The sequence below is a fragment of the Sorex araneus genome, chromosome 5 (assembly GCF_027595985.1).
Source record: "Sorex araneus isolate mSorAra2 chromosome 5, mSorAra2.pri, whole genome shotgun sequence".
Taxonomy (NCBI): domain Eukaryota; kingdom Metazoa; phylum Chordata; class Mammalia; order Eulipotyphla; family Soricidae; genus Sorex; species Sorex araneus.
In genome coordinates, this window is record NC_073306.1 from 101,627,916 (window position 1) to 101,647,805 (window position 19,890).

Below are 19,890 nucleotides of genomic sequence, written 5' to 3' on the forward strand. Positions count from 1 at the left end.
TTGGTCACCTCTCCTGCAGATGATTACAGTCCATTCTGGGAAGGGATAAAGGGGATTAGCATTTGTGAGATCAGCTTTGACAGTATCCCTTTGTGCTAGGGTTTCTGACCTTGATCAGCTTCTCTGGGTTAGTAGCAGGTGCTCTGCCACACAATCAGCACACATACCATTGAGCTAGAAATGGGCGGGAAGCAAGCCTTTGGGCTCTAATCGCTGGGGATTACTGAAATCAGTGGAAGGCCACTGGATGTGGTTTTAATAGTGTCTTCTCCATTTTTCTCAAAGAGGAAAACAATGTCATGAAGATCACACCTGCATTAAAATAGTCTAATGGCAACCACCAAAGACTTAATGCTTTTGCAGGGCTTTGCAAGCATTAACTAACTCATAAACTTAACAACCCCACTGTGGTTACTTTCCCAGGGCCATGTAACTTTTACGTAGAGAAGTTGGGATTGAAGCCCCTTCGACCCTATATACAGCAGTTACCACTATCTGTAGCATCTATTCTTAGTAACAAGACTCACAACAGGTCTGAAAGCACAGTGAGCATGTTTAATCTAAGGTAAGGTTCTCCTGGCTTACAAAAGCTGCCAGACACTAGAAGATGTCATTAGGATAATTGAACACCTGTTCCCCAAACAGCAGACAAGTTTTGGCTGGGGGCTGGTTTAGGAGCAGCTGTAGTTTGTTCTGGAAGCAGGCGGATGGCCTAGTGACCTCCTCAGCTCCAGCCATCCCAGCTTGTGATTCTAGGATTCTGTTTTCCTACTTGGGGATGAAAATGCAGGCTCCTGGGTCACAATGGGAGTGCTTAGATTTCTGGCGAGAGCATTCTTTTAGAAAGGTTAGCAATTGTTTTTTGTATTTCTTTTGAAAGTTTGGAGCTATGCTGAGATAAGGAAAACAAACCTTTTAGGACAATAAACTTGCTGGGGTGTCCCCATGTTTTTTTAAAGATGGTTAAAAAATACTTTCAAAACTCAACAAAAATGCTTGCTCACCTCTAAAGTTAGAAGTGGTTGAATTGGATTTTTCTTTCCCAACAGCACTTGATAAAAAAAAAAAGATGAAGATGAAGGATCTCCAAAGAACAGCTTGTTTTGCCCTTAAAAAGAACATTCTTTTGAAGATAGACCAATGCATCGACAAGGGACCCTGCAGATAATGATAGACCTCAGCACTTGGAGAGGTGAGGTCAGAAGGAGTATAATCCTCTAGTTAAACCCTCAGAGAAGTCAAGTCCTATGAATGCAAGAGTGACCTGCTGTAGCCAGAGGCTGAGACTGACACTTTTCAAGATCTCCCATATGGTTAAGGCTTAACTGAGCATAGGCAGTAAGTGAAGAAAGAACATTTTCATGGTCTTGAGATTCTGGAAGGTGCACTCTTGCCCATATTTCAAGTAGGTTTTTAGTTTGTTTGTTTTGGTTTTGGTGAACACCCAGAGGTTTTCAAGACTTATTCCTGGTGGTGCTCGAGGACTGAACCTGGGCCAGCCACATGCAAGGCAAGCATCTTACCTGGTGCATTTTCTATTTGGCCTTTGTATGGTTTTGATATTATCTTGCCTGTTGACATTTATTTAAAATAGAGCTTCCTGTGTTTCTGGGTGTGAGGAGAATTGCAAGGATGAAAAATGCTGCATGGAGAATACATAGGTACTCACACATAACAAGGGAACAATGAACAATGATTCCTCATAATTGCGGAATTAAGAGACAAAATATTCCAGCACAGCTTTAGAAAACTATTCCATGGAAGCAGTTAACGTATGTAATTGGCTACTTTAGCATTTTATGTAAAAACACATGCCTTGACACTTCGGCCTTTTGGCGAGTACATACCTCACTGTTGGCGCTTTCCACAAATGACCCCCCAAACATGGCAGCCATCCATCTGCAGCTACAGATCAGCAGTGGCTTGTGGGCACGGATTGCTCCATCATCCAACTTAAATGTCACATCTGTCCAAGGAGGGAGGGAAGAAAATGATGAAATTGCCTCATTGAGCGTCCCACCCATTTTCATCAACTTACATCTTTTATACTCTCTCTTCCACATATTTTTAATTGGGGGGGTAGGGGGGAAGGCTGAGTCGTACCTTGCAGTGCTCATGGGCTACTCCCAGAACTGTGCTTGAACACAGGTCCTGGAGATACCTGAAGGATGATGATTCAGTGCCAGGGGCAGACCCCAGACTTCCTGCATGGAAGTCAGCAAAGCACCAGTCACTGAAACTATCTCTCCAGCCCTCCTTTTCATAGCTTCACTTATTAATTTTTGTGTCAGTCTTCACCTTTGCCACACCTATTTTCCTTGATGTGCTATGGAATAAAGGGTAAGCATCTAAAATTGCCTATCAGGTCACAAAGAAATTTATTTGAAACATAAAATGACATAGAAGAAATACTTTTTCTCCTTAAGAAAAATGTAAAACTTATAGATAGTGTAGAGCCATCTGTGTATACACACATACTCGATATCTCATTTGAAATGTTTCTAACATGGCAGTTCACTTTTAACTACTTTATGAAGTTTCCTAAAAATAAGAACATTCCTGTAGATGAAAAATTTAGCAATCATTCCCCATCATCTATTATCTAGTTCATATTAAAATCTTCCCAGCTATTTATAAATTATATTTTATAATATTTTTTTCTTTAAAGGATTCAAATGTCGCCCTCATCTTGTCCTTGGTCATTAGCCTCTGCAGTAAGGGAGGTGATTTCTGAGAAGTTGATTTCATTAACCAAGATTCAATTATTAAATTTTATTAAATTTAATAATTAAATTATTAAATTTACTGCAGGTCTGTAACTTTTTCATGAACTTTCAGGGCTAATTCCATCTCATGGAGGTCAATCTTTGAAGTTGCTATTGCTTTAAGCCTTAAAATTAATGAAAAGATGCAGGAACTGCTTATTAAATGTACCTTACTCTGACAGGCATTATAAATGATAGACGAAAATAGAAGTATCCCCATAAATAGAAGTCAGGAAGTCAAATTTATACAATGAAATACACACCCACAGGACAATTTCAGAACAAAAATAGTTGAAGTATGTAAGATAGAACAAGTGTAGGTCAGTAACTCATTTTAGATACAGGCTACCAGGATGCTCAATTATGTAATGGTAATGTGGCAGTATAGGGCATGGTTTTCAAAGGCAAAGAAGGGGCTAGAGAAACAGAGATGAGCAAAGTAAAGAATGAAAGAACTTAAAAAGGAGAGGGAGAGAACAGAGGCATCTTTGATGGAAGTGACCCATCAAATGGCCTCATGCAGCCAAATTGCCTCAGGGGTGGAATCACTGATTTTTGTCAAGGGTGAGAGAGCTTAAAGTTTAGTGGCAAACAGACATGGGCAGGGGACAAATCCTGAAGGGGAGCTCTATCATTAAGTCAGTTGAATCAGGGCTCAGGGAAAACAGCAGCCTGCAGAAACATCATGAGAGCACAGCGTTCTAGGAAGCAGTGGTGGATTCAAATCCTGCCCCTGTCATATGCCACCTGGATAATCATAGTTAAGTTACCTAACTTTACTGCTGTTCCCCAGCTGCTCCATTTGAAAAATGGATACATAACATTACCCTCACATTTGATGAGAACTAAGTTTGAATACAAGGAGTTAGGTGATGGGAAAAATAAGCACTTCAACATGTAAATGATGGTTATTCTTTTCCTGTTCATGTTTGCCTACTGTTTGATAATACACAGCCCTAGGAATATGACTCTGTCCTTGGAACCACTCACCTGAGAACGTCCCCTTGCTGAGACATTCTTTTATCCGATTGGCTTTCCTGACATGAAAGGCTTTTGTAATCTCCTGATTCATGAAGGCTTCCTTGTTCATTATGTTTTCCACCATCATTCTCAAATCAAACATTTCCAGAACCTCTGCGATCTGAGCTAGACCTCCCAAATCCTTTTCGTTCTCATCCAGTTGTCCTGTATACAGAAACTGGAGCAGGGTTCGGAAAGGCCCTGGTTGGACAGATGAGTCCATCTTGACCACAGTCACAGGGCCTACCCTCTTGGAAATGGGATTGACTTGCATCTCTTTGTGCATGCCCATGAACCCCTTACTCCAGCTTGTCAATGTCTGAGCCTCCAAAACCGAGCCCTCAGCTTCCAGGCCTGGAGTCTCCGGCTGGAACGGGTTCTGGTTCAAGGACTTCCACTGATTGTCCCCCAAGGCGCCTTCTTCTCTCTCCTCCTCAAGGTCAATATTCAAAGCCGGCCCCTGGAAATCCTTGTTCTGCTTCTTCCTGTCACCAGCTCTTTCACCCAAAGTTTGGGTTTCTTCACATTCCATTAAAAAAAGATCATAAAATTTGGAAGAGGAGGTAGCGAGGTAAATTCGGTGTGCAAAGATGTGCTCCTGGTCCGGAAGGATGAACAGGACATCGGCACAGAGAGGATTGTCCAGTAAACAGGCAGCTTCATTAGTCCCTGTCGAGGGACATTCTGGAACTTTGATGACAGGTGGAGGGGCTTTTGGAGGTAGGAATGGTGCCTGAAGCAAAGGTTTCTGAACTTTCTTTAGGTGGGATTTCCAGAACTGCAGGTGCCGGCGGGAGATCAGCGCTGCGCGGATGGCATTATCAAACACATCCTTGATACCAAACTGATCAAATACGCTTGTTTCATAGTATGGTATACCGAGTTCCTTTGCAACCTCTCGGCCTTTTTCTGGGGGCAAAATATCCCCTCTCTTTATGGGCCTGAAATAGAATAATAAAACAAACTAAGAAACGATAGTATCTAGGGCCTACCTAAGCACCTAGTTGGATTAAATTCTTCAAGTCCTATTCAGGCTTTCAGTGAGACTCTTGAAAATCTATTGCAAACCTCAGATCTTTCAAAGACACGACGACAGACCTGAACCCCTGTCCCCAACACTTTCAGTAGTAACCACAGATAGCTGAAATATCACTCATTTACACTCTGATTAATACTAGACAAATTACCTTACTTTAAAATTTTTTCATTTTTCCCTCTTTAATAAATAATGATTCAATAAAAATATTTTTTCACAGACTCTACCCTTTAGTGTTGTATAAAAACTTACAGATATCTGACTTAGCTTCAGATTTCCTTAAATATGTCTCTGGTTCCATGAAACCTAATGGAATAAAAGCTATATTCTTTAGTTTGGTATATAAGACCCATTTATAACCTAATCATTTAAAACTACATACTTATATCTTAAAGGACTATTGAGTGGTACCAATGAGATAATATGTTGGCATAGTATATGGTCCACAGTTAGGTCACATAAATGCTAGCTGTGGTTATTATTATCATCATCTTTATCTTCATGATTAAATTTTGCTTGAAAACTTTCAAATGAAAACCAGAGAGAGACAATGAATAGGGCATTTGCCTTGCTTGTGGCACATCCAGATTTGACCCAGGGTACCACATATGATCCCTGGAGCATCACTAGGAGTAATTCCTGAGTGCAGAGTCAGGTAATGTGTGAGCTCTGGTTGGTGTGGTCCAAAACAAAAACATTTACCTCGTGCAAGGCAAATGCCCTACTGGCTGTGCTATCAGACTGGACTGAAAACCAAAAAAAAAGTGCATGAAAACGAGGCCTATCCTAAGCAATAAATGACCAATGTTTCTCAACGTTTCCCCCACCATGGCCCCCTTCTGACTTTTTCCTCTCCAGTAGCATCCTCCAGCCTACCAGTTGGCCCCTTAGTCTTAGGCTCTTACCTATTTCCCATTTATGCAGTTCCCATCTCCAGTCACCTGAGCCCTCACAGTGCCCCTTGCCCTGGGAGAAATACTGTAAAGACACAGACAAACCTAGACAATGAGGACATGTGCTGCTGTACTCTTCACAAATACATTAGATTCTGAAATATACTGTTAGGAATTGACCTTCCTAAATGATTGTTTGGTTTTCTAAACCAAAGTCAAAAGCCTGGATCTTAGGTAAAACAAGACAATACTAGCTAGAATTTGCATAGGAAGACTTGGATGGAAGAGAGAAAACATTGAAAGGCAAGTGCAAGAAAGGAGGAAGGACGGGGCTGGAGCAACAGCACAGCAGGTGGGGCATTTGCCTTGCACACGGCTGACCCGGGTTCGATTCCCAGCATCCCATATGGTGCCCTGAGCACCACCAGGAGTAATTCCTGAATGCAGAGCCAGGAGTAACCCCTGTCCATCGCCAGGTGTGACCCAAAAAGCCAAAAAAAACCCCCCAAAAAACAAAAAAAAACTCCAAAAAACAGAGGAGGGACTTCCAGTGGCTATTTTGCGCTCTTTATTTCTAGGACTGACTTGAAAAACCATTATAGCACTGTCTTTAACACTATTGTCCCATTGTTCATTGATTTGCTTGACTGGGCACCAGTAACGTCTCCATTATGAGACTTGTTGTTACTGTTTTTTTGGCATATCGAATATGCCACGGGTAGTTTGCTAGGCTCTGCTGTGTGGGCGGGATACTCTTGGTAGCTTGCTCGTCTCTCTGAGAGGGACAGAGGAATCGAACCCGGGTCGGCCGTGTGCAAGGTAAATGCCCTACTGGCTGTGCTATCAGACTGGACTGAAAAATTATTAACTGATTAAATTCTTCAGTGATTATTTTAGTAACTTCTTCCTTCAGAAGGAACTGTAGAAGGAACTGCAGAAGGAGTTGTCTTATAGGAGATATTGTTCTCTCTACTATCCTCCGTGACTCCCTCCTTTCCATCCTTATATAATATGTCCATGGCTGTAAGGCCCAGTGATCTATCTATCTATCTATCTATCTATCTATCTATCTATCTATCTATCTATCTATCTATCTATCCATCTTTCTATCTATCTATCTATCTATCATTTTACATCCTTTTATTTATTTTAAACCGATACATTTCAGGACAATTTCATATATATCTATGTATATATATATATACATATATATATATATATATTGCCTTTTGGGTCACACCCGGCGATGCACAGGGGTTACTCCTGGAGTTGTACTTAGGAATTACTCCTGGTGGTGCTCAAGGGACCATATGGGATGCTGGAGATTGAACTTGGGTCTGCCAAGTGCAAGGCAAATGCCCTATTTGCTGTGCTATCTCTCCAGCCCAGTATCCATATTTTATAACAGGATCATATACATCCTCTTTGAAGCTGTATTTTAAAAGTTGTACCACCTTAAAAATGACCTCTCAAATAATTTTAAAAGTAGTCTTGTGGTTTTGAAATTATAGTTTCATTTTTTTTAAGTTTAAATGGATACAGTTATGTGGGGAGTGAAATACTCTCAGAAGTTGGATTGAAAATAAAACTAAGATTAAAAACCCCTTGCTATCAATATTTGTATACATCTGGTGTCCTAGACCAAGAATGGCTTATTACTCTGAAATTATATTAAAATAAAAATTACAATCACATTTTCAATGATAAAATTATTATTAGCTGACATTTTTTTCAATATTTTGGAAATTTCAAAGCTCAATAATTCATCTGAAGCACCACTCAATCAATCCCTTTGCAAACATGAGTGCTTAACTTGGAGAAGATGGTGAACATGAGATATCTCTCATGATGAACAAACTAACTTACAGCATATGGTTGAGAACCACTGGAAAATGAGACTTTGGCTATAGAGATGACTTCCACCTTGAATTTTAATTTGGTCAGCACAGCAAAACAGAGTCTCTTGGCTTACCTTGCTAAAGGGCGCCTGGCTCTATTAACAGCTTCAAGATCAGCATAGCGGAGATCTAGCTGGCAGCCAACTAGAACAACAGGTGTGCGAGGACAAAAGTGCTTGATTTCTTGATACCACATGGTTTTCACATGATTTAGGGAATTGGGATTAGCAATTGAAAAACAAAGGACCACAACGTCGGACCTAAAAGGAAATCACAAAAACAGCCGATGTCCTTTTAATTTTTTTTAAATCATTATGGCTCCTCCTATCTATCTCCCTATTTTCATCCCCACAACTTAATGTCATACCATATCACTATCTGAAAAAAAAAGATCAAAAATACATCTCAGAATCATGCAAACAGCCTGACAAGCTCCCGCATTCCAGCACCAATATAGCCTGGATTTACTTCCATATCACATTGCCGAGTTCCTATGCATCGAAAAGTTTCCAATGAAATTATTTGACTGTATGGACAGTTACCCAAAATTGATTCAGTCCTGGAACCACAACATGCGGAACTATTTCTATTTGTAAGAAATAGTTTCAAGATAAAAGAAAAGAATAAAAAGCACCTTTTACTAGTTGAAACATAAAGGTGAAGATGAGTCAGCCCAATGAGATAAAGCAAACAATTTAAACATTGCTGAAAACATAACAGGTATTTGCGTGCAGGGCCAGCAAATACACAGAAGGATTTCTGCCCTTCTCTACACGTAAGCACACATACAAGAGAACACAACCACTTATCTGTTTCTGAAAAGAAAAAAAATCCTGAATTTTCAGAACTATTTACTCTTGCCTAGATGAAAGGCAAGAATTTAACACAAAGGGTTAGATGGATAGCTAATAAGATGAGAATAAGGTGAAAGTTGGTTTCTCAGATGTTATATGTGTCACACAGCAGGTATATGGGGAAGAGAAGTGCTATATTCTATTTTGATAAGAAGCCTTCCATTTTTATATAATCACTTACCATGCTAGAAGCCATGAGAACTTATTTTTACAAAACAGTTGTTCAATTATGGTGTTTGGCAGATAGCTGCTAAAAGGTATATTTAATAAGAATTATAAACCATCATTTCAGGTTAAAATATGCTAAGTGATCACTCTTAAAATATTGAGGCAGGATAAGATAAATGATAGAAAATGTTATGGATTCAAGACTGTCTTGCATCTAAATTTAGAAATCAACTCTAACAATTTTATTAGATGTTAATTTGTAGTCTTTATTGTTTATGAAATGAGAAGAATCAAGTTGATGAATCAAAACACCTTCCTTTTAAATCATTAATGAGATTTCCCCCCCTACATATCAATGAAGACAGGCAAATATATCCAGGCAACCATAAAATTTCTAAAAATAATCATTTGCAATGCAGAAAACTGCAGGGTGCTTATATTGAATGTAACTCACAAGTTGAGCCTTTAAATTTATATTTCAGAAAAACTGCACTGGACTACAGCATATAAAGAAACAATCCTGGGATTGAAATATTTTCAAATACAAAGATAAGATCTCGGACTGACAGGAGATGAATGTATTAATCTTCAGGCTTAGGATGTCTGAGAAATAAAGGCATTATCAAAGATTCTTGAACACTGGAAAATATAAAGCATGAAAATATGTACATATGTATAAATGAAGGGGAAGCTTGTTTGGGGGGATCTGATTTTAACAGTGGAATATTCAGTGCAAAGTCTTAACATCTAATCAGCATAAACAACAGTATCCAGTGAAACCAAGACTGCTTTGAATTTTGTATTTTTTCGGAGTTGAGTTTTCTATTATTCATAATGCTATTTATGTAGAATATCTGATGAAACACTGTTATAAGCTTCATCACATCACAAAATAAATCCACTATGAATTTAGACACAGTGAGAATAATATGGTGATATCTAAGGTTCATTATTATTAAGAAAGAATTGAGGAAATATATTCAGCACTGAGTAGAATAGTACAGTTATGTATAAAATTGTTCTAATTTGTGCCTTCTATTCCCATTTTCAGCCACATGACTATAATAAAAATCATCCTCAGAGCTTAATTTATATGACAGACATGTAGCTAAATGTCAATTCTGTTATCTCATTTTATGATACAGCAAGTGAGGTTTTGAAATCAGCTAGCTTGGTTGCCAAGGTTACTGTGATAACACTTATACCACTGAACACATACTAGTTACTATCCAGATGACCTGTAAACAAGTACAGACAGGGCCTTGGGGGTTGGAAAAATGGAATCTCCTGATGATAGCAGCACAATGCTATCACACAATACAGGTCCACAGGGCGCAATTTCTAACTATGTCGCATCAATATCTCATTGCATGAAATACTACTGAAAGCTAAAAATATAATTCAACATGCTGTAAATATTTTCCTTAGAAGGATGATAGTTAAAGTGGTTTTATTGAGGACAGCACTAGTTCCTAAGCTAAAACAACTTTCTGAGTCAAAAGTCTATTTATATCCTTATAAATAAAATTATTCGTTTTCCTGCTCTATAAAAACACACGTTTCAGTGCATTTAGGTGCCATGTCCCCAACATTTTACACTGAAAGAAATTAAAAGCCAAAATAATATTTCAGCTACTAACTTACTGAAATTTCTTGGTTAAATCCTTGTTCATCTCATTATAAATGTAAATTAAGAAAATATTATGTACAGATTACATAAAAGAGGGGTTCTTTATATTGCTATACAAATGTAGTTCCTTAAACTTGATTTTATAAAAAAGATTTAGAATCAATGAATGTAGTAATAGATAATAAAAAAATGATACTGACAATTCTCCTTATTCAACAATTCTCCTTCTCCTTTTTTCTAATTTGTAATTCTTAATATATCAGAACATTGCGTGCTATAAACACCTATTCAATCAAATAACTATTTTGAGAATGCCATTTATTCCCTACATTTTGAGCCATTTTTCTATCTAGTCCAATAAGGCAGAAGGATTGTAGCTAAGAATATCTCCAGCTTTCGGCATAATTCCAGGGAACTAGAGATATTAAATAACTTTTAATCAAAACATTCATTCCTATGTGGAGATTATTCAAAGTCTGACATAATCTCATGTTTAAAATGCCATTCCTATGAAAGATAAAGGCAAGTCCTAGCATTTCTACTTCTATGGCATTTTACATCTTTTTCTTTGAAGAATTGGGTTTAAAAGTAGTTGGGGAGTTTGATGTGGACATTTTCACATATTAGGCAGCAGTGTTAGTCTAGCTCTGACCCCAGGGTTCTTATTTCAGCAGTAAAAAGAAGCTGATAGCATTTAAATGGAGTCCTACAGTTATTTAGATTAGAATGCACAAGAATTCAAGAATGCATAGGGCAAATACAGAGTAGACAAAACTCAAAAATCCAGAATACTGCAAAGGTAGAGAAAAATGAAATTTCTTTTGAACGGGCTAAGCATCTTCATTAAAGAAAGCCAGGATTACAGGACTTAGAGACATCTTCCTTTGTTGTCTATGAAATATTTAACTTAGGGAAAAAATTTGCTTTCTTGTACTAAAGTTTGAAATATCAATACAGAAGTTTCTCTAAGAGAGTATTATATCAAGTAATATCTGTAAAATAACATTTTGAGTGAGTAGGTTAAAACTGACTCAAAAGAATTTTTAATTTTTAAAATTGACCCAAAGTGATTTCTGTATTGAGAAAGTTGTAACTCAATCTCCAGTTTCATGAAAGAGGAGGGAAGAATCAGAAAGAGACCAAATCATCTAAAAAAAAAAAACACGCTTAAACTCATAAGTAAAGTCAAACTCAGTTGAATATTTTTTCTTCAGATATTCAACAAACAAAAAGCACTTGCAATGAAAATATAGGCCAGATGTAACATGTGAAAGATTGGAAAAAATGATTTGAAAGCATGCAAAGTTTGAAACAAACTTTGTTGGCAGATTCAAGAAAAAAAAAAGCTAAAAAACATGCATCTTACCCACACATATTTTGACCCCTACTACATCTTCAACAGAAAATACCACCTCTGTTCTTAAGATCTGTGCTTATAACATTTACTGTCAAATACTATAGACTTTGTGTGAAAAGTTCAGGGAATCAAATTTCATCCAGAAATTAAACACCCAAAGAATGAATGGTAAATTCATTCTCTGAAGAAATGGTTGAGAAAGGGAGCTCACGGATACCAAAGAATTGCTTTTAGGAATGAATTTCTGAAGTTGTTTCTCATTGCAAAAGTTCCCTCCATCTTTTTCCTTAGTCTTTCCTTTTCTGGGCCCAGCTACTCTGCCACCCTGCTCAGTTTAGTTGTTGCGCAGGCTGCTCATTTGCTTATCTGGTCACGCTTATTAAGTCCTTAAATAAATAAATTACCCTTTATGCAAGAATCTGAGATCAGGCCCATTTTATTGGTAATATGGAGGACAGTGGATTCCCTTCAGTCTGGTAGACAACTGTGAGTGAGACACTCAAATGACTCCAATGTGCCAGTTCTGGTGGGATCACATGTTTATAAAGTTTGATGACCAAGAATATGCTAACAATTATAGCTACATGAATCTTGCTCGGAAATACCTTCTTTAAAATATCTGATTTTAAGCAAATTGTTAAGTCCATATCACTATGAATATTTCTCTTCTTCCTTTTTTTTTTAAATATACCAGGCGATGCTCAGGGGTTTATTCCTGATTCTGCATTCAGAAATCACTCCTGATGGTGTTTGGGGGGCTCTATGGGAGGCCAGGGATCAAACCTGGGTTGGCCATATTCAAGACAAATGCCCTACCCACTGTACCATCACCCCAGCCCTGATACTTCTTTATTTTAAAGTGTTTTCACACACACACACACACACACACACACACACACACACACACACATATATATACATATATATATTAGCACAGACTTCCATAGCCTTTCTATTTCACATGATCACATTTTGATGGCTTTGTTGTCAACATACACAAATCTTCTGGCAACGTTTCAAGCAGGAATTTCTGACCCACACCTTTTCGGCTTTGAGATTCACTCCTGTCCCCTCCAAATAAGATAGGTCTTTACAGAAACATATTTAAAACCATTCATATCAACATACCTTTCATGCATAGAGTCTGACAGTGCTATGCAAACAGACAGATCAAAACAGCACAAAACAGTTGTGAGCATGGTAGAGAAAAGGAATGTGTAATACGTAACTTTGGAAGATTTTAGTAGGGGAGCAGCCCAGTGTGTATGAGATGCAGAGGGAGTTGTCAGTGATGGTGAACATAACCACCTGGAGATGAATGGCTGTGTAAACTCATACTCATGGAGGATGGAGAGGCCTGCAGGGGAGCACCTGGTAGGGAATCTGGGGGGAGCAGGGCAGTAGACCATGCATGCCCTGAATGTAAGTAGATAAATCAAATCAATACTTTACCAATAGCAGTGAGGCTTCTTAAGTACAGATGTTATGTGGGGAAAACTGTGAAAACACCCTGAAATATATCCAGATTTGGGAGTGATTAGCATGCACAACTATTTGTTTCAAGCCCATAACTGCATGTTTAGTAGGAAGCAACATTTTCAACCAGTCTTCCCCCACCCTCCAAAAGTGAGATCAAAGCAATGCATGCTTTAAAGTGCAGGAAAACACCAGTGCCACCAAACTTATGTAGATAATACTGGAATGTTAAATCGTTGCTTTTCTTTTTAATCACTTTAGGGCTAATATCACAGGGGTAATGTCCTTACCTTAAATGGTACCCCTTTCTCTATACGTAGCAATCTGTATTTCCTTGACTATCCATATTTTTATACCTCATAGAATTGTCAGTAGAAATAGAATGAAAGTGAAATTGAGTGAAGCACAAGTAATTTATTAACAGAAAGGGCTTAAGTGATCTCATTTAACTTCTGTTCAAAGAAAGCAGAACTAATGAAGGTTTGCCTAATAGAAGAAGGTGAAAATTGTGGTAATAAATTCCCTCCTTACAGCACTTCACATTTTCATTTCTTTTTGGTGTTCCCTGAAGCTAAGTGACTGAGGAACTTTATTCCTATACTATTAATGCTTTCTCCTGAGAGAAAGCCTCGTGTCAGCTAGAATGCCAGATGGGAAGCTCTGGGATTAACTTCTTTGACTCTTCTGAAATGAAACTTTGCAAACCAGGCAAGATCATTCTACTACTCTAAGGAGGCACCTCTCAGCAATCCTCTTTGAACTGATAAAGGTGTGAGGTCTAACAACTTATTCAATATTAAGAAATAATCATTCAATCATTTTTTCCCAGAAATATTAACTAATAACCTCCTGCATACCAGACTCTTCTTGACATTTGGGATATAGTAGTTATTTGTAGACACAAATTTCTGAGTTTGTGCTAATATTTGTCAAGCTTATATCTGAGTGGAGAACAAGGACAATAAGAAAAATGCATAAAACGATTAGTATGATAGGTAGTGATAAGTTCTAAACAGGGAATAAAGCAAGATAGTTAGATAGGACTTGTGAGACTAGGGTCACAGAGATGGAGCAATGGGCTGGAGCACACGCTCAGCATGTGGGAGGCCTGGATTCCATTTCTGGCACTGCATTGTCCCCCAAGTAGTACCAGGAGTGAGCCCTGAGCACAGAGCTGGAAGTAGCCCAAAGGCACTACCAAATGTGGTTCTCAGATAAATAAAAATTAATAGGAAACAGGTTGCCGATGAAATGAGATGACTGAAAGGGCCTCACTGAGAAACTAACATTTCAGTTAGGCTTTGAGAGAAGTGAAGGAGGTAACATACTGATATATTATGGGAGGAAACTGGAAAAGAGGAAACAGCTGGAGCAAAGGTCCTGAGGCAGGACAACACCTGGAATGTTCCCCAGAAGGTAAGGGTTAAAAGAGCAGGAGTTATATTAGAGAGGCAATGCTGACTGAGGTAAGGAAGTTCTCACGGGTGTCTGGCTCTTAGTTTGGATGAACAGGTATATAAGAGTTACAAGTAGCAGAATGACAACTTATTTTTTAACAGCAACACTCTGCTGTTATGAAAGTCAAAAGGTGAAGGGGAAAATGAACCATGAAGGGACTCAATTCAGAGAGAGATGACAGTTATTTTGACTAAGGAGCAGTGCAAGCGGTGAGAAGCGGTCACAAAGACACACTTTATAGAGATAAAAGTTAAATGAATAGGATTTGCTATTGGATCATATGTGTGACATGGTCAATGGGAGTCAGGAATAAGGCCAAAGAATTTTCCTCGGGTTCTTCTTTCTTATTCCTGGTTGTGACAGCAATTCCAGCAGTAAATTTTAATTATTTATGTTCCCGTCTACCCTGTTTTAACATTCAGGGATTCTGCCCAGTTTTCTCTCAATGTTGTAACAGTGTTTGCAATAAAAAGCATTCTCAATTACTATTAATTCAACTAAAATACTTTATTAATATTGAAGGTTGACGTATGTCAATGTGACTGTGTCTGTAAGCCCATAATATGAAAGAAATGAATGTAGGTCTTAAATAAGCAGAGGATACATAAAACATTTTACAAAGAACAAAAATAGTATGTGAGCATACTATGTTTCATCAATTGTTGCTGAAAGACTACCATGTAATATGTCTGGTATATATCAAACATTAACCAGATAATTTTTAAAATTAATTTTTTCCTAAAATATCCTTTACCTATTATTTAGTAGTACCACGATAAAATGGATCAATGATCTCTTCCAGGAATTAGATCACCTCCCAAAGCAAAGGAAATATAAAGAAATGTGAAGGCTACTTTTAGGATTAATTTTGAGTTAGTTACATGGAATTAAAGGCCTAAAGAAGCACGCTCTATTTCACAGACCATTAAAAAACAAACATAAGCTCCATTAGAGTAAATAGTCAAGATGATAAATTTAAAGAGAAATTTGTATTTTGGTTTACATTTCTATAATTTAGTACTTTGTCCTTCTGACTATACTCTCTAGGAAGAGAAGTTCCAGGCAAATAATAAAGAGGTCAAATTATTTTGGAAATCTAATGAATGATCAACATTTGATTTACGGACAGTTGTTAAGATTCAATAAGATAGATATCTGTTTTATAAACTTTGTAAAGTACTACTCTTTGTTAGACCAATGTGATTATGAGTTCAAATGTCACCAAGGATGACATCTGTATTGTAACTAGGAAGAACGGTAATATATTCTAATTAAGACTTATTTTTCCTTTTGGCCAGTCAGCTCATGTCATTTATTGGCACAGAATTGCTGAAAGATAATAAAAAAATTATCCTTTGAAGATACAGCAAAATTACTCAATTTCTCTTTCTTCTAACACCACATAATTTAGAACGGAAAACTAGGTAGGCTGAAATACATGTTCTCATTAGGCATTTCTATTACAGAAATGGTACACTGATGTTCTTCTTTTCCATGATGTAAAGTCAAGATAGTTAACTATCTTGGTAACTATCTTGACCTAACTTGTCAAGCGATGGTGTTTTGTATTGTTGTATTGTTGTTGTTTGTTGGGAGTTTGCGCAACATCTATCTGGCTGCTCCCCGGGCGTACTCCTGGCTCCTGTTCAAGGATCACTCTTTTTTTTTTTTTTTTTTGCTTTTTGGGTCACACCCAGCGATGCTCAGGGGTTACTCCTGGCTTTGCACTCAGGAATTACTCCTGGCGATGCTTGGGAGACCATATGGGATGCCGGGGATCGAACCCGGGTCGGCCGCGTGCAAGGCAAACGCCCTACCCTCTGTGCTATCGCTCCGGCCCCTCAAGGATCACTCTTGGTAGTGCTCAGGAGACCAATGATGCCAGGGATGAGGCAGGGGTTGGCTAAACGTAAGGCATATGCCTCACCTCCTGTGCTATTTCCTCAGCCCTAAGCTACAGTTTTAGGAATATGGAGAAGTGGAAAAGAACATAAGATACTGATATATTGTACAATGGATATGTTTCTTTATCCACTTTACTAGCCTTGTTGCTTATATTTATGTGTCATCTTTTGGGTCAATCAGTGCTTTTCTGGGCTGATCCACAAAGGACTATTTTCCCCAGCCATGTGACCAGTGATTGGGCAGCAGCCAGGCTCCTTCTGGGTCCCTAAAACACATGAGTGACTCCAGTCACCAATCAAGTCTCATTGCTATCTCACTTGGCAATGCTGCATCCAAGGACAATTTCAAACAACATCCAGTTGAGCACAGAAATCTCAGATCTTCTGATTATTTGTCTTCTGGTTACAAGACAAGATGTACCAGTTCAGAGCAGGAAGGACAGTGTGGAATAGCAGGTCAAGGTGACACTGAGCATGGCGCAGAAATATTTTTTGTGTGCCAGATGATTTGGTATCACTGCAGTCCTATGCCTGAGTGCTTTCATATAGGATCCAGAAATTTCTTGCAACTTAAACTTTTTGAATTATTTATATGAATTGAATCAAATGTGTTTTTGTTTGTTTTGAATGAATGAGTATAAAGTTGTAGCAATTCACTTTAACCATTCTATTTAATGCTTTGTTTGAATAAATGAATTATATATATGGATTATCATAAAGATCTTATAAATAATGCCCAAAGAGAAAGCACAAACAGGTGGAAAGTGTAATTTTTAAAAATATAATTATCTGAGTAAGAATCCTCATTCTTGAAGGATGTAGGCAGGTTTGGGCAGAGAAAGAGCTTGAATTGTGCTGTGGATGCAGGAGAGATCAGAAGTGATGTTTTAAGGAGCTCAATAGTCAATCATAGTTGTCCCAAGTTAAGAAAAAGTGACTGATCAAACTAATTATTGGCCCAGGCTACCTTTGGCTTCACATTTAATGGGAATATCCTTTGTCTCCTAAATGCATAGTTACCTATAAAGTCAATTTAACGGAATGAATTAGCTAAATCTATTTCAAGGTTGGTATTTTTGTCTTTTCACTTAGTGGGAAATTTGGAACTATAACCACATTTTAAGTCATTAGGGGATCATAGGGTAAAATTCTTCACTAAATTTTTTCCATCGCATATATTATAGAAGAGAATTTTTGGTCTCATGATGATTATGCCTTTGGATTTGGTTTCAACTTTTGTAGAAAGGTCAAGGTTGTAGCTATTTATCTTCAAAACTTCATTTTACTAAAAGATCACTAGTAAAAAACTACATCATTTGTATACAAAGACTATATTTGTTTTACTTATATATTTGGTGTGTGATATATTAGTATTAAAAAGTATGCTATACAAGAGACATTCTGAATGATTGAAGCTATGGGTAATTTTTACCAAAATCAAAATTTTATAACACAAACAGGGAGAACATTTGGGGCTATTCCTGAGTATACATCACCCTTTTTTCAGTGGATTTCCCATCTCCTTTTTCAATTTTTAATTAGAGAGGTCAGGCCTCAGTGTTTTCATTTTTATCACCTTCAGGCAGGAACATGATTAATATTCTTTTACTACAAAAATACAAATGTAAAATTTACCTTAGAGAAATAATTTGAGTTTGTAATAATGGTATTTCCTGGCAAATTCCTTAGAAGATCCTTGCACATCTGAGACTTATCTATAGATTCATGCATTTAATTTAACAACCATTTCTTAAACTTGCCAAACATATCAGGTTTTCAAGCATTAGGGATATAAATAAAAAGAACACCCTGTTCTAATAATACCAATGACAACAAAATGCTGGGCATAGGAGAATGGGAGATGTTTAGGGAGTCAGTTTTCGAATTCATCATTGCTACAGTAGATACTTGCAAAGATGCTCAGTGGGAATGCAGAGGAAGAACACCTCACCTAGATTCTGCAGGGGATAGAGAGTTAAGAACTGTGTGTGCAGCAAGGAGTTGGGGGAGAATATGGAACTGCAGGAGAATAAATTCTTAGAATAAGATAAAGGATAGGTAGGGATAGGACCACGCTTTCTATGTGAATGTAATGCATGCACACTTGTGGGCACAGAAGTCACAGAGGACACCAAACTATAAATATTTTTCTAAGTGTGGAGCAAGAGATCAAACTGGAAAGGAAAGCAGAAACTCAACCCAGAGAAACGAACCAGAGTGGAGACTCACACCTGTTGTGGGCTTCGATTCCCAGGAAAGGACACACCTGATTGCTCAACTCTGCACCTAGTTCCCAGCTAGGGTGACTGGTCCCTTGCGTATTCCCTTCAAGGTTACCAGAACCTTCTACCCATCCACAGCATACCAACTGTGGAAAGACAAACTGCTACTGTTTGACGGAGAAATTGGATTTTATGGAACATGATGTTTTCTATGAACAAGCTCCATGGTCAAATGTATCTTCTTAGAAAAAGATACAAACAAAACTACAGCCAAAGACCCAAACCCGTGGTCAGGATGTCATCCGCAAAGCTGAGGCCTCTAGCTCAGGGAAACAGCAGCACTTGGAGACAATTTAATATGTCCTATAATTCACTTTAAATATTCTCGAACAATTATACTTCCTATTTTCAGCTGTAAAGGATCTCGTCTTATTTAAATATTCTATGTTCACATGACTTATATTTTCATTGACCAGCAAGTTCTATAATCAAAGCATTTACTGTCTTATACAAATTCCATGCAAAACACAACTACCTTGATTGTCTATAAAAATGAAGCATCTGGATGATTAGCTGTGACACATAATCCAGTTAAGATAATCAACACTTCGATCACTCCTCAAATTATCTGTCCCTTCCTCTATCCTCTTCCCCAGGGTACAGTATGTATATTTTTCTCAACGGAGATTAGACTGTATCTTCTAGAATTTTAAAGAAATGAAAATATTTTTATTCTGGATTTCTTCACTTGAAACTTTCAACTCAACTCTCCTATCTTCTTCTCTCCCCTCCCTGTTTTCATCTCTCTCTGTCTCTCTCCCATTGACAGAGGTTCAGTAAAGAGATTCAGGATAATTCCATGGCAGTGTCTATACCAAATATGGCCTGAAGGCTAACTATTATAATCATACAAATATGGCTCAAATGTGCTAACTCACCTCTCTCCAGAACTCTTACTACAGATGAGCCAGTGTTTAGGCTTATTAAAGTGCAAAAGCTAGTAAAACGCCTTAGGGAACAATTTCTTTTTTGTACAATAGCGGTTCTTGTATCTTTCTATTCTCTTCCCTAACTTGAAAATTTAAAAAGAAAATAGCATTCATAGTCCCTTAAAGGACTAGTATCACAGTAGTGATCTTAGGACTTAAATCACAGCAGTGCATAAGACTAAGTATCTTTAGAATATGAGTTGTAATAGTTATTATAGAT

The 19,890-nt window shown here is 37.7% G+C and overlaps 1 protein-coding gene across 3 annotated transcripts in view; it reads right to left on the bottom strand.

Annotated features, from left to right (window-relative positions):
* RHOBTB1 (Rho related BTB domain containing 1) overlaps positions 1-19,890 on the bottom strand; it is a 72,261-nt gene that overhangs the window by 15,067 nt on the left and 37,304 nt on the right. For all 3 annotated transcript variants that reach the window (XM_055139163.1, XM_055139162.1, XM_055139164.1), the window contains exons 4-6: positions 7,687-7,872; positions 3,756-4,726; positions 1,848-1,966 (exon numbers count right to left, since the gene is read on the bottom strand). In XM_055139163.1, coding sequence (XP_054995138.1) covers positions 1,848-1,966; positions 3,756-4,726; positions 7,687-7,872 — 1,276 coding nt within the window. The remainder of the gene's footprint in view (positions 1-1,847; positions 1,967-3,755; positions 4,727-7,686; positions 7,873-19,890) is intronic.